Source organism: Aspergillus steynii (genome assembly GCF_002849105.1).
Source record: "Aspergillus steynii IBT 23096 chromosome Unknown P170scaffold_1, whole genome shotgun sequence".
NCBI lineage: Eukaryota > Fungi > Ascomycota > Eurotiomycetes > Eurotiales > Aspergillaceae > Aspergillus > Aspergillus steynii.
Genome location: NW_020194398.1, coordinates 1,009,704 through 1,024,254, shown reverse-complemented (window position 1 = coordinate 1,024,254; position 14,551 = coordinate 1,009,704). Strand labels below are relative to the sequence as shown.

The window sequence follows — 14,551 nt, the reverse complement described above, 5'->3', positions numbered from 1 at the left end:
CTCCGCGCAATGCCTGATGATTGGTCATTTTCTTCGCCTTTACTGCATCCGCTAGAAGCACATTGATCGAATAAAGTCTCCACGCGTGCATTCTCACTTGTCCCCTCAATGTGGCTTTGGCCAGAACGCGCGAGACCTCGGAAACGTCAGCCCATGCCGCAACGAGGCGTCTTACCTGAATCCGAGCCCTCAAACAAAAACATATATAGTCTCCTCCTCCCTCTTCTCCTCCCTTCCCTCCACCTCTTCTAACCTCACCCTCACCCTCACCCTCACCACACCACCCTAACCCCAACAACCAACCCAAAAGCAAAATGCCCGAAACCGTCCTCATCACCGGAATATCCGGCTACGTCGGCGCGCACATCGCCCACACCTTCCTCTCCGCGGGCTACAACGTCCGCGGGACCCTCCGTTCCATGACCACCGCCCCCGCCATCCTCTCCCGCTACCGGGGCTTCGAAAACAACCTCACCTTCGTCAGCGTGCCCGACATCGCCGCCCCGCACGCCTTCGACGACGCCGTGAAAGACGTCGTCGGCGTAATCCACACCGCCAGCCCGTTCGTGCTCGACGTCACGAACAACGAAAAAGACCTGCTCCTGCCCGCCATCCGCGGGACCACGAACGTGCTCGACGCCGTGGGGCGGACCGGCCCCGCCGTGCGCCGTGTTGTCGTCACGTCCTCGTTTGCGGCGGTTTTGGATCTCGCAAAGGGTAATCGTCCGGGGTACAGGTATACGGAGATGGATTGGAACCCGGTTAGTTATGCGGACGCGAAGGGCGCGGAGAGTGCCAGTGTGGCGTATTGTGCGAGTAAGGCGTTTGCGGAGCGGGCGGTGTGGGAGTGGGTGAGGGACCATGAGCCCAGATTCTCGGTGGTGTCGGTGAATCCGCCGTGGGTGTTTGGGCCCGGGGTGGATGGGGGGAGGCTGAATGAGTCGTTGGAGGCGATTCAGAAGTTGGTGGATGGGAGTAGGAGTGAGGTGCCGGGGGTGGATTTTGCCGGGTTTGCGGACGTGAGGGACCTTGCGACGGCGCATTTAAGGGCCTTCGAGGTGGAGGAGGCAGCGGGGAAGAGGTTTCTGGTCGCGAATGGTAAGTTCGATTATCAGGCGGCGGTGGATATTGTGCGCAGGAGGTTTCCGGAGTTGAAAGGCGTGCCGGTGGGGAGGCCGGGGGTGGTGACGGAGACGTATGAGGTGGATGGAGGCAGGGCGAGGGAGGTTTTGGGGTTGGAGTATCGGAGTTTGGAGAGTACGTTGGTGGATACGGTGCGGTGGTTGGTGGAGAATGGACATGTTTGAGTGGCTCTATATAATCACTTGATATCAGACATTTGGTGAAGTTGTTCCAATTCATGGTCAATCTATATGCAGATCATACAATCTTCCACCTGAAGCACCTCCTCCATATCCCTCCCTGACCACTACAATACTCATCAGTACCAACCATCCCCCTCAAAACCAACAGACACCCCGCCGCTGCCACATACATAAACCCCGTAAACAGCTGCGTCCCCAAATAACTCCCCGTCCCCTGAAAGATCTCCAACGCCACCGGCTCACTAAACGTACACGGCACCACAATCGCCAACCACAACAGATTCAGGCCCTGCGATGTCTGCTTCAGCCCAACCACCTCGGCCACCAGGGGCGCAATCGTGGCCCAAAATGACCCCGCCACTAGTCCTTCACTGAGGGCAAAGAACATCAGCACGCCGTAGCTCTGCGCACTCGTCCACACCGCGAGCGGCAGGATCCCTGCCACAAAGGTAATGACAGTGGCCATGTTGACTCGCCCGGTCGTGTCGCTGAAGTACCCAGCGAGGGGCCGTCCGACGGCCTGGCCGAGGTTGAAGACGGCGCTGGCGAGCGAGGCCTGGGTGGAGTTCAATCCGATCTGGGTGGCGTAGTCGGCCAGGGAGAAGATGAGCACGAAGTAGCCGAGCATGGTGAAGGCACTGAAGCCGAGGAGGAGGAGGTATTCTGGTTTGCGGAACAAAGACGTATTGAAGGCTGCTTGGTTGGCGCCTATTTCCTGGCTACGGTCCTTGACGAGCAGCGTGCAGCTCGTGTTGACCACGAATGCAAGGATGGCGAGGATCCGGAAGGCCGTTTCCAGACCCAGGGAGCGGATCATAGCCGCGGCGGAGAGCGAGTAGATGAGGCCGCCGGCGCCGGCGCCGGAGAGGGCGACGCCGCTGGCGAGGGAGCGTTTGGTGGTGAACCACTGCGGCACGATGGCGGCGGTGGGGATGAAGAGGAGGCCGAGGCCGGTGCCGAAGAGGATGCCCTGCGTGAGGAAGAGGTGCCAGATGCGCGAGGCGAAGCTGGCGGCCACGAGGCTGGCGGATTCGAGCGCGACGCCGCAGAACATCGTGGGGCGGAGGCCGACCTTGCGGACGGCGATGGTGGCGATGGGCGAGGTCAGGAAGAGGCAGGTGAGGCTGAGGGAGCCGACGAAGGCGTATTGGAGGGGGGTTGCGCCGGGGAAGACCTCGTTGTCGAGATAATAGGCCAGGAAGACGGCGTAGGCCGAGTTGAAGCCCCAAGAGTGCGCGTTGATTATGGCCGCCGCGACGGTGCAGACCCAGCCGTAGCCGCCGTCGGGGGGTTCGTTGGATTGTTCATTGTTGGGGATGGGATTGTCTGTGGTGGTTGTATAGGCAGGATGAGTATGCTCTTTGCTCGCCATTTTAGAGTTGATGGTGTGCTGCCCCGCAAGTAAGGGACCAGCATTCTTGTTTATATAGGCTATGCCTTAGCTCTATAAAATCTAGACTTTTCTCGCTGCATTGGCCGAACCATAAATCTCTACGTCGTGTCAACAGAAGTGGATCTTCGGCGTTTGATAGACCCGTGGAAGAGACATATAGAGCAAACCGCACCAATGAGCATATGTTCTGATTATCTCGGCGTTTGATCTTCGGTCACTGTCACTGAATCTGTCCTGTCAAGGTGCATTCGAAGACTTGCCTGACTGGAACACTTATTAGTCGCCATACAATGCCGAAAGAAAGGTCAACCCAAGGCATCATGCTCATCTTTCTTTCTTCTTCCTTTAACAATATGCAGGGAATCTGAAATCCAAAAGCCCAGAAATTCTCAAAGCCAGACAAAAGTACTTATCGATCATGTCTTCTCGTCGCTGCAACTTCTGGAAGCCTTGGCATTCGGCCTTTGATGTTTCGCCGAGCCCGATTGCGTGACCGACAGTCGCCGAAACACCGATCGCTTGCAGCCTTTCAAATAAGACTGTTTTCACCAAGGTATTTTGCTAGATATTGTTCGTTCATGTGTCTAGACTGTCAATTCACCTATCCCTCGGAGTAGAGGTCCACTATTTCGATATTCGCGACACTGTACTTGATCCTTCTGCCAATGTAGGAATTGCATGCGGCCTGTCTGTCTGGGATAGACCAACCAACTCTTACCCTGTAGCAGGTTGATAAGCTCTTAGCCGGCAGGTCGATCCTGTGTGGGTGGGGAGCGGAATAAAAAATTAAAAATAAAAAAGGTGGCATGGAAAAAACCCTGTATGGTAATTGTTAACCTTGTATCTCCAATTCAAGCACAAATTTTCATTGTTCGTTTGTTGTATAGGCTCTGGGATTATCATAACCGAATGCCACGGGTCTCTTCCCCTTCATACAAATCAGTAACTTAACAGTTAGCATCAGTATGTCAATTAATTGGTTATGAAGCCAGCCTTGGTAACGAGACATTTCATGTACACAATGAGATAAAGTAGCGAACGTATAACTTGCTTGCCTCGACGTAGTCAAATATCCCGATCAACCAGACCCCGGACGTCAACGCAAGCGCAATCTACGGCTTCGACAGCTCAACAACGTGAAAGTTAAAGTTGCACTTCCCACCATCAGTGACATCGTCACCGCTCGTCGCACTAAACATCACCGACTCATCCTTGCCCAGGACCTCAATCTTCTGCTGCCCGCCAACCATACCCTCGACAGCGGCGTAGTTCAGACCCGGCGAGGCAGGCGACGTGGTCAGCACATTTCCGCCGCTGGAGACACGGATCGTGATGCCCTCCCAGAGCGGAGGGAGGACGACGGCGTAGTTGACGGTGTCGCGCGCCGCGTCGGCGTTGGAAGGCTGGTCCGAGCAGCTCTTCGTCATGCCGCGGTACCACATGGCGCCGATGGGCGACTCCGAGCCGGTCTCCATGCCGTCGGCGCTCTTGCCGTCCTTGAATGCGCGGATGAACGACCCGATCAGAGGCTGCCAGGCGAAATGCGGGAATTTGTCCGTGTTGGCGTATTCGACGATCTCCGGGACGGTCGTGTAGCTCTCGGACCAGAGGTTGCCGATGTAGTGGCTTTCGCCGCCGTCGTTCTGTTCGATGGGATGGTTAGTGGAGAGGGTAGGAGGGAACAGGGAAGGGGGGAGAGGGATTACCCAGGTGATGAACTCGGTGAAGTCCGGCTTCAGGTCCAGGATCTGGGTCATGCGCTGAGGCAGGTTGACTTCGCCGATGCGGTACCAGTGTCCGTCGCCGGTGTTCTTGTACTGGATGGGCGAGAGGGCTGTTTTGTCAGCACCATTTATTGCATATCAGATAAGGATGTCTTACGCATCATGTAGCCCTTGTTCGAGCCGTGAGCATACTCCATCACCTTCTGGTCTCCCTCGGAGCTGACGTTGACCGGGCTGCCGGTCGAGCCAGGCCAGGCAGACTCCCAGCTGAAGTAGCCATCCACAAAGTCGTTGAACTGCGACAGCTTCTCCTCGGGGTTCTCAAAGTACTTGGAAGAATCGCTGTCATCCAGATTCGGGATGAGGTAGATATCCGAGTTCTGCTTGAAAGAGCTCCAGGCATCCGCCTCGCCCGATCCGCCGAAGGACGACACAACGGGGTTGTTATCGGATCCAGCCCGCATGTAGTTCGGATGATCGGAGTACTTGTTGAACAGGTCGATGTGGCCCTGCAGGTCCGGGTGCTGGTACATATCGAAGCTGAAGAACAGGTTGAAGTCGGTGCCCTCGGCGCCGTCGAACAGCGCCTTGACGCAGTTCTGGGCCCATTCGGCGGTCGGATCTCCGACGTTCATGGCGAAGGCATCAAAGCCGACGGATTTGGCGTCTTCGACATCCTGCTTCGCGTGGTCGGGATTGGTCTCGCCGATCTATATCGCGGCTCATTAGCTGAGGCCGCAGAGAAGGTTCGGTATAGTCACCATGTAATGGGCAAAGACGCTCTGGGCCTGAGCGACCGAGATTATACCGGAGCCCGCAAGGGCGGCAATAGCAAGGAGGAATTGCATCGTGGGGGCGAGTTAAAGAAAGACAACGATACACTTGTGACTGAGGAGGTAAATGGAGCGAGCGGATAGCTCTTATAATCGATCGCCGTCGCCTTCCGTCATGCTTCTAGAAGGACAGCTACTATTCCAGGTAATCTTGTCGGGGACCCCGAAACCCCGAAGTGTCGTCGAGTTGACCCTTTCAGTTGTGGCCCCCAGAGTTTGAGGAATTCCTGGTAGACTTTTGGCCCCAGTCCCGTTGGCCCCAAGACGATCCGTCCCTGTTTCAGGTCTGGCCACGATCGTCCTGCATCATCACCTCACCACGAAGAAATGCATTCTGGATGTGTGAGGCCTAGTGGCCGTGAATAAAAAAGGATTGAATCGAGAACATCACACTTCATTTGTTTATATTGTCTGATCGAGTAGGTATCGTGCCTAGCCGCAGCAGGTTAAAAATGGGGCCAAGTGCGTCGGCCAAGCCTTGACCGTCTCAGATTCGAGTACGGAGCAGATGTGGGTACTTCACAATGATGGTTCTTACCAGACCAGGGGTCCATTGTACCATGAGCTTGGTACCATCACACGCCAAAGCCGTCGGGCCATGAAAAAGTTCCGCCGTATGACTCGTGCAGAACTGCGTACGGAGTGAGCGGAGTCCGATCCGACAGCCCCGATAGATAAAACAGGGCCAGCTACGGTCCCTAGCGTATTCACATCGTATAGATTGACGTCGCTGATCCGGGCTTTAAGGAATGCTGAATGTAACGTCCCCGAGTGCCCAAACTAGAATAGAATGCTCCTGACCTAGTCTCGGGAAACCTCCGAAGGATGAATGTTCTCGGCCTCATTTTTCGCCCTGATTTTCAGGGTTTCCAGAGGATGTATCGGATTAAGTGGATGTGCTGGTCGAGTCTTTTGATTGAGGTATTTGATATGAGGAATGTGAAATTGCACTACCTTTGGAATGGAAAGATTCAAGAAACGATGCGCTCTTCCGAGAGTCCGAGTATCACAGTTCCCACTTCGCCGCCTTCAAATCCGTATCATTATAGTCGTCTTCGTACCACTTGGCTGACTTGGGCGGATTCGCGAGGTACCAAACACCAAAGATGCGATTTCTCCACGGCTTTTCTGGCCCGAAACTGCAGTACTCGAAGTTGATAAAGTATCTAGATGGGGTTAGTATCGGACAGGATCGATGACGGCGCGAAAAGGAGTTCTTGTATAAGAACAATGAAATTGAAACTTACACTTGGCCCGTTTCCTCGTCCCAGACGAGATGATCGAGGGTGCCTCGACTGAAGTTAACCCCTGCGCGGGTCAGAGATCTAAATTGAGCAGTAATACCCAGAGTTAGTACGAGACCCATCAAAATACGATGGATTGCCATACATAAATCCTTGCCGAAAGGATTGCCGGATAGCCTCGCGAGTCCTTTCAGGTAAGGTCCAGAATAAAGACATGTTTTCAACGGCAGGACCGAGGCGGGCCCCGGGTGCCCGGGTGTAAACTAGGTGGAGAATAAAGCCGCCAGGGACCATGCCCTCTTCGTTCTGGGTGCCTTGCTTGACACCGAGCAACTTGGGGGTAGCAGGGAGACTCATTCTATGCACCCGAAGAAAGGTCTCCAGTTCGGCTCTGCCGTGCCGGCAAAGGGGGGGCCGCCTCTTTACCTCTAGCATTGCGGGAATCGTACTCGGAGCCAACGCTGGGGATTTGCATCCATATTTTCATGATAGCATGTTGGGAGGGATCCTCGGTGTTCTGGCAGACGAACGAGGCGAAAGCATACGAGGGGTAGGACAGGCGGTCTTCGGGGTGCTCTTGAATGTACTTCTCGTTCATCTTCTCGACGACCACCCAGGTGCCCACAAACGGGTCGGTGAAGGTGACTTGAGTACCAATGTACCTGCTACCCAAAAAGTTTCGCTCGCAGATATTCGAGTCCATATTGTACTGGGAACGAGGACAATCATATGCGTGGTGATGTGGACGTTTACGCCAACGGGGATGGGGATGAAGACGAGAATGGGCGAGGAAGGAGAAAAAACAGGAAGAGATCAAGCAGAACCTTTCAGCCCAAGGGTGACAGTACCATTATTCAAACGCGTCGATATACATTCACTGTTTCTAGGCAGCTCAGAGAGAACCCGAACCCCAGCTCTGAAATCAACGTCACCGTTGCTCGCAATTCAAAGCTACATTCACCGTCTACCAATATTCCCTTAGCCATATAGATCTCAGGACATAGCTAGGCCAGGTAATGTTCCAGAGGTGGAGCCCTGGGACCAATATGCCTTTTCACTGCAGTAGGTTCAAATTTCCGGCTTGCCCGAAGCTTACGCACAGCACATGTAACTTTCCGATCAGGTCTCCGTAGCATCCTGTGCTGTGAGAAAACATAAAACTCATTTCGATGCTTGCAATTGGCTCATGGGCTGGTTCCTGGTGCTACGTCATGGGCGAGTCACTCTTAGGTAGGTTTGGACAAAACACCCGCTTCACAAGTCATTCATTCTTCTGCCCCTATTAATAGCTTCCTCACTATGCCTCTCGCTCCCCCTCCCCACTATCTTTCTCGCCACGTTCTCTCACTAATAATGGATTCAAGGGCTGGAACCAGAAATTTCTTCGGAGCTCCTTACATTCATAAGGAGATAACCTTCGCAGATCAAAGTCCTAGCACATGGATAATCACCCAGAAGTTGAAGGAGAAATCCATTCAACAGAGCACTGATGAACCTGAACATCTACCTTCATTTGCCGTTGCCTCGTTTATATGCCGGAATAGGAACAACCCCGCCCAGGAGGCTATGATGAAGATTTGGCTGCAGCTGCCACGAATAGGGACTGAGTACAGCAGCCCCGAAGAACGCGCAAGACAAGCAACAAACCTTCTCTGCAGGGAGGCTGAGTCGGAATGGAATGCCTTTTGCTGTCTCCAGTCATCTTCCCTTGATCTGACTCCAGAACTGTTGGCAGCAAAGCGAGACGCCCAAGCCGAAGTAGATCTTCTCCCCGGCGGCTACGCATTATACCTGGTTTTTACCCTCATTCAGGGAATTCGCTTGGGCCCCCCGCTCCGCGAGCTGTCTGTCTTCTGGACTCTAGATATGGCAACCCGCGAGGAGATTCGCCAGGCTTTCAAGGAGGGATACATGTAGGACCCGTATGCATACCTGCACGGGCTTTAGGCTAATACGAACGCTAGGTCTCTGGGCCGGATCGGGATTAGCTTGTGGCGACCAACCCTCAACAATCTGATATGAAATCAGGCGGAACGACGCATGTGGGTTATAATCCAGTTCCTGTTAAAGCTTTCTCTATCTATCATGATCTTACTATGATACTAATCAATCTATTCCGAATCCTGCGTTTAGTTATTTTATCAACTTCGAGAGGTGCTGCCTGTACAGTCAACCTACACCATGGCGAGAGAGAATTTTCGGAACATGGCATCTGGCTACGGTCCCCAGCCATGTTGACTGGTGGAACGATGATTATGATGACAGCAATCTGGAGGTAGCTGGCTGGACCTTGTGAATTTGCCAATTGACCCAACCGGCTCAAGACGTTTCTCCTGAATGGTGTCAACCAGGCCGTAGGAAAGACGGCCCCCAGGAATTTGACACGAGGATGCGGGATTGTACGAACAGACGTTATCCCCTTTGCTACCATCAGCACGGGCTTATAACATAGACAAATGCCGTCCGAAAGCTTATCTCGAGAGTAGTCTCCAAGACTTTACCGCCCGTATCAATCCTGAACGATAGCTGTGGTATGGTGTCGTTGCCAGAGGTCGTGGTCACAAACATGCCAACGGAAACCCTACCATCGGGCTGGACAGTCGCATTGATATTCAACATCTTGCCCGGTGCGCGGTCAGAATTTCTAAACAGGACAACAGCCTTGATAGACTCCAGGGTTCGGTGATGCAGCTTTTCGAAGGCCTTCAGTACCAAGGTAGCACCATGAAAATAGTCAAACAGGGCGTACTTTTAACCCGGGCGGTCGTCAGAGCCTTGGGTGATCAGGTCAATGGCGAACGCCTCTCCGCTGGTTGTGTTCTGGGTATGACGGCTGGATATTCGACGGGAAGGCTGACTCCGCCGCATACGTTGGCAAGAATGTTTTGGATCATGGGGTAGAGTATGGTGGGAACGCCTTGTGGTTCATTCGTGCTGCGGGCGTCGATTAGCTCTATCATCTCATGTGTCTGAGGACCAAAGACGCTTCATATATGAAACTCTTTTCCTCCCCTCAATCATCTAGGTCTAATGCAATTTACTGGAAGGCGAAATCCGGCGCTTTGAGATCGAACTTAGGATATACCTCGTACACTAATCTCGTACAGCATTGGGGAATAGTAAGGTGATAGGCATAGGGCTCCGCTCGGTGGGTCATTTTGCACGTCCTGCTTGGCGCCAGGCAGGTTCGGAGTATAGCCATGTTGGCAGCAGTAAATTGCCGGAAGCATTGCCGTTCATTTTGGCTGCAATATGCAGTGATAGTTTGGCTTTCTCGGTCATTCTGCTGCTTTGCTCAACTCTAATGCCTCGGCAGGTGGTTTGCATGTAGACTTTAACGCTTGTGGGTGGGCGGTCCTGCTGCATACTATGCAAGTCTAGACATTACAAAGGGTACCGTTTATAGTGTAGGGTGAAATGCCTCCGAGTTTGAAGCATAAGACGGCTTACGCGGCCACAGACTGTCCAAGGAGACCGCAGGAAGTGTAGGAGCGTTTACTCCAGATCTGGGAATAGAGAAAAATTCCATATGGTTAAAATTTTCCAAACTGAAAAAAGCGGTGGGAATGGAAGTGGCATGCCTGTGAATATGGAAGTCTCCCTGAGATGTAGTCACTGCAGATGCATTCCCTTGAGCTTGGGCTTAATCACAGATGGCCATAGTTGGTGAATGATCGGTGAATACTCTGGATGGTGAAGGCGTTGGTGGCCAAGCTAAAGATTTCCTTCTTCCCAATCCATCTCAACTCTTTACAACATCTTCATACAATCAAGACCAAACACCAAACTGGGATTCGAAGCAGTTGAAGCTCTCTGCTGTGGTCCAGCAGCCCAGACAACATCAGTTCCTTTACAATACATCGAAACTGATCGAAAGACCCCCTAGACAGACAATTCCAAGCCTGACAGGTGGGAGTGTGAGCAATTGAACTTGACCTCTGCTATTCTACAGCGCCGCTAACATCATATCAAGCAGGTAGTCAAAAGTCTCACAGTGGGATAAGCCCAGATCACCAGAGCTGCAAACCATGGCATTGCGTCCATGTGCCTCACTCGGCGTCTCACGGGGCCAATCCAGGCCCATTATTGGGTCCTTCATCATGAACCACCGCTCGCAGAGCCCAATCCCAGCCAGATCAGCCGAAATAAAGCTAATCCTGGATTTGAGGCACGAGTACAATGAAAAGTTCAACCAAAGCGAATATGCTTTCGAAAAGAATTGAATCCACAGCGCACTGGTTGAGATTAACATCACGGACATTGATCGGCCAGGATGCTGAAAACCCCATAGAGGAAGCGAACTTCTATGCTCCATCATAGAGTGTCCTCTGCTTAGACAGAAAGCAGAATTCTTCGACTCCAGGCCACAGTCACGTTTGATGCCCAGGCCTTCCGGTGCAAAAGAAAAGACCTTGTGCCAGGAGGTTATAGTCTGTTTCATACAGCTACTTGCACCATAGAGGTCAGAAGAGATCTGCCCTTACCGCCGACTTCTAGATCTTGCAGGCGTTGACCTCGTGTTTGGAGACTTCAAAGGTACAAAGTCTCCATAAACCCAAGTCCTGGGCATAGTCCAGATGGGCGCAACTGGACAACACACCAAGAAACTTCTTTGGAACCCCATATATCGGAACCGAGATATTGTCCATGGATCCAGTCCCTAGGACCTTTTTAATTGTCGAGAGGACAAATGGAAATGATAACCCACGATTTCATTACGACACTGAGCATCTGCCTTCGTTCGCCGTTGCAGCTTTTGCACGAACAAGCAAAGTTATATCGAGGAAACAGTGATAAGTCTTTATCAGCTGCCAGCCCAACTAAGGGCAAAATACGATGGTCTGCGGCAAACAGGCCTAGCAAACCCTCTGACGGGAGTCCAACGCTGAGCTAGACACCTTATGTTGCCTCTTGTCGTCATTAGGCGCAGTCCGCGAATACCCAGGACATTTCAACGGCTTTTGCGCCGTATTACTTTGTCTCCTCAAAGCGAAGTTATCTATTTTAGCGCGCCCCGCTCTCAACACTCCCATACATTCGACTATGGCTGCAAGAAACCTCTTGGGAAGCAGCTGTCTAAGGTTTTACCTACCCCCTCGTGTGCATGTGGGAGGTCGTCGAAAAGACGAACGAGAAGTACAGTCAAGACCGTCTGACTCACCCATCATACGCCTTCGCCACGTTTATCTACCAGGACACAGGAAATACCTCCCAACATGCGATGATGAAAGTCTGGATGCAGATTCCCAGTGTTGGCACGGAGTATCAATCTCGACAGGAACAAGCGAATCAGGCAGGTTCCCTTTGCTGGCACGCCAAGGCCGATACATTTCTTTGCCTTGACGGGTTAGAGTTAAGTCCGACTCCCCAGCTGCTTGGTGCCAAGCAAAGTACCCAAGACGAAAAAGGCTTTGTCCTGGGCGGATTTCTTCTTTATCTCGTCTAAATATTTCATCAACATCGAGTACTGAAGTTTTGTTCAACCAAAGAATGGAGAAACCGCATATTCGGCATTTGGTGTCTCGCAATCCCACCAGAGACGGCTAACTGGGACGACGATGAGTATAACAATACTGATTTGAAAGCTCGACGTGGCTCTTCCATACACTGAGCTACGTTTTTAATTTCGAAGGCTGCGAAATTTAAAAGCCCGATTGTTGGCAAACCCCCGTTTAGGGATGTGGGGATTCAAACAGCTACATACTGCTGTACCCATAGGCAGATGCTACTTTCAATGACCCGGTCACACTTCAAAATCAAGCAGACCAGTCGCGGTTGACAGAAAAAGAAAAGTTTCGTCCGATATAAGAGACGTTCAACATGTGCAAACATTGAACACTTTACCTTATGCTCAGATTAAAGTAGCACGATGATTTATCATTGAGTGCCTGGGCTAATTCAACATGAGTTTAGATCTTTGATATGGAAAAGGTCATTGAAAACAATGAGAAAGATTCTACAGCCAGAAACTTCCTATCTGGTTGGATTGGAGGGGGGGGGGGGGGGGGGGGGTTGTTCATTTCCCCAAGGCCACGCCCAATACATGGATTCCAACCAAGAAGGTTACAGAAAAGTCTATCCAAAAAGGCCAGAAAGACCACCCGCATTTGCCGTCTTTTGCGGTAGCCTCGTTTCTCTGTGTCACCGGGAACAACCCTACCCAGCGGGCTGTAATGAAGATATGGATGTAACTGCCACGCATAGGGACTGAATTTGACAAGCCTGAAGAGCACACCACGCAGGCAGAGAGAAGACTTTACTGAGAAGCCTAGTCCGAACTGGATACCTTTCCTCTGATAAAGTCTACAGCCCTGCATGGTCTCACCCCCAAGCTGCTCGCGATAAAGGAAGAACCCCAGACAAACGAAGACCTTGTGCCAGGAGGCTATTCGTTGGTTGTTGTCTTTTCCAGGATTAATGGACAGCGCCTTGGCACCCCCCAACGTGACCTGTCGGTCTTTTGGGCCTTACCTGAGAGCACATAGGAGGCGATCCACAGGGCCTTCAAGGAAGGCTTCATGGATGCCACTCGAATGTATTTTCATAGCTTCGAGGCTAATCTTACGCCTTTTTTAGCCGGCTTAGCTCTATCGGCGTGCATATCGGAAGGCCGACACTGAACAATATGATATGGGATCCATTGGCAGGGCGTGCATAGGCTACACAAAGCGATATCTCTTTCTATCATAGTCTCATTGTGATACTGATCAAAGGGTTATTTTGTGAATTTTGAGTGCTGCAGCGTGGACAATCAACCGAAGGCATGGAGAAACAGGATCTTCGGCATCTAGTATCTGACAAACACGACAGAGACGGCTAACTGGCATGAGGAGAACTATCACAATGGTAATTCAAGAATAGCGGACTGGATGCTATCATACGGAGCGATATACGTTTCGACTTGAATAAAGATGGGTTCATACCTTGACGTGGTTCTTCCATATATTCAGCTACATTTTCAATTTCGAAGAGTGCGAGGTTGCAAAGGCGGATGGTTCGTGTCTCGAAATTCGTCACCACTGCGAGGTCGTTAGCTTCCGCTGTCAAGGATTCTATCTCTCTCTCTCTCTCTATCTTCTATCTGGCAATGGTCTCGAATACCGTCACCAGGGACTTTTTTGACACCCCTTACATTCGCAAAGAAGTCGCTTTTACGGAGCCAGATGCCAGTACCTGGATCATCATGAAGAAAAGAAAAGAGAAATCTATCCAGCAACATCCAATCATGCCAACTCATTTCCCCTCATTTGCCGGGGCCTCTTTTGTATGCTGCAATAAGAGCGACCCTAATCACCGCGCCATGATGAAGATCTGGTTACAGCTGCCACGCAGGCATCCCGGGACCTCTGCGACGAGGCCGAGTCAGAGTTGAAAGTCTTTGAGCTCCTCCGATATCAATCAGTATAATTCTTTTCTGACGTCTAGCCATTTCATCAACTTCGAGAATTGCAATGTGAGGGATGAACCCAGACAATGGAAAGGGAAGATCCCCCCAGGCGAGTTCGCTGGTGGCGACCACGACGAGAGCGATCTTCGGAAAGCAGGGTGGACTTTGTGAGCTTGTCTTTGTGGCGGCGTGTTTTGAATTTTAACATGTTCTTAAATTGAATCAAGGGCACGGATAAGTGCCATTGGTTTCTCTTTGAGGATCTAACTGCATCCCAAACCCCAACCCGCCGCGACCAATAAGGACCGTGGGTGAGAGAAAGAAAGGGCTTTTTTCTTAGAAACTACCAGGAGCCATGACCAATTTGGAAAGATTATATTAGTATTAAGCACTCGCTTTGGCTCCGTTAGTCTCCATGTTCCCCATCTGTAGTAGGCAACCGCTACGGCTAGGGAGCTACTACCAGGATAGGTATACCTTCCATATATACCACGCAGCCATTCCGTATCAACCATAATATAGACATATGATGGTTCCTGCCGAGCACAGCACACCCCCAGTTGCTCAGGAAAGCCTAACTACCTACCCATGCGAGCACAGCCGTTGCCCTGTCCCTGTGTTCAAGACCGCGCTCGACAACAACAA

General features: G+C 51.8%; 5 protein-coding genes across 5 annotated transcripts; 2 read left to right on the top strand and 3 right to left on the bottom strand.

Moving 5' to 3' along the window:
• The first annotated feature begins 276 nt into the window (after nucleotides 1-276).
• Nucleotides 277-1,409, top strand: P170DRAFT_431697 (SDR family oxidoreductase). The gene has a single exon (XM_024848100.1). It carries the CDS (start codon nucleotides 315-317, stop codon nucleotides 1,305-1,307), a length of 993 nt encoding a protein of 330 aa, XP_024709249.1. The 5' UTR covers nucleotides 277-314; the 3' UTR covers nucleotides 1,308-1,409.
• P170DRAFT_396934 (MCT family MFS transporter) lies at nucleotides 1,381-2,697 on the bottom strand (the record flags this gene model as incomplete). Its single annotated transcript, XM_024846142.1, has 1 exon — nucleotides 1,381-2,697. The coding sequence occupies one exon, from the start codon at nucleotides 2,695-2,697 to the stop codon at nucleotides 1,381-1,383; it is 1,317 nt and encodes a 438-aa protein (XP_024709248.1).
• Nucleotides 2,698-3,791: 1,094 nt separating this feature from the next.
• On the bottom strand, nucleotides 3,792-5,290 carry P170DRAFT_504814 (glycoside hydrolase family 71 protein; the record flags this gene model as incomplete). Its single annotated transcript, XM_024854235.1, has 4 exons — nucleotides 3,792-4,361; nucleotides 4,425-4,552; nucleotides 4,600-5,152; nucleotides 5,204-5,290. The coding sequence occupies 4 exons, from the start codon at nucleotides 5,288-5,290 to the stop codon at nucleotides 3,831-3,833; spliced, it is 1,299 nt and encodes a 432-aa protein (XP_024709247.1). The 3' UTR covers nucleotides 3,792-3,830.
• A 991-nt stretch (nucleotides 5,291-6,281) lies between these two features.
• On the bottom strand, nucleotides 6,282-7,222 carry P170DRAFT_469423 (uncharacterized protein; the record flags this gene model as incomplete). The annotated part of the gene is made up of 4 exons (XM_024852630.1): nucleotides 6,282-6,441; nucleotides 6,523-6,600; nucleotides 6,665-6,910; nucleotides 6,969-7,222. 4 exons carry the CDS (start codon nucleotides 7,220-7,222, stop codon nucleotides 6,282-6,284), a joined length of 738 nt encoding a protein of 245 aa, XP_024709246.1.
• A 596-nt stretch (nucleotides 7,223-7,818) lies between these two features.
• P170DRAFT_469422 (uncharacterized protein) lies at nucleotides 7,819-8,541 on the top strand (the record flags this gene model as incomplete). Its single annotated transcript, XM_024852629.1, has 2 exons — nucleotides 7,819-8,432; nucleotides 8,484-8,541. 2 exons carry the CDS (start codon nucleotides 7,819-7,821, stop codon nucleotides 8,539-8,541), a joined length of 672 nt encoding a protein of 223 aa, XP_024709245.1.
• Between the last annotated feature and the right edge of the window lie 6,010 nt (nucleotides 8,542-14,551).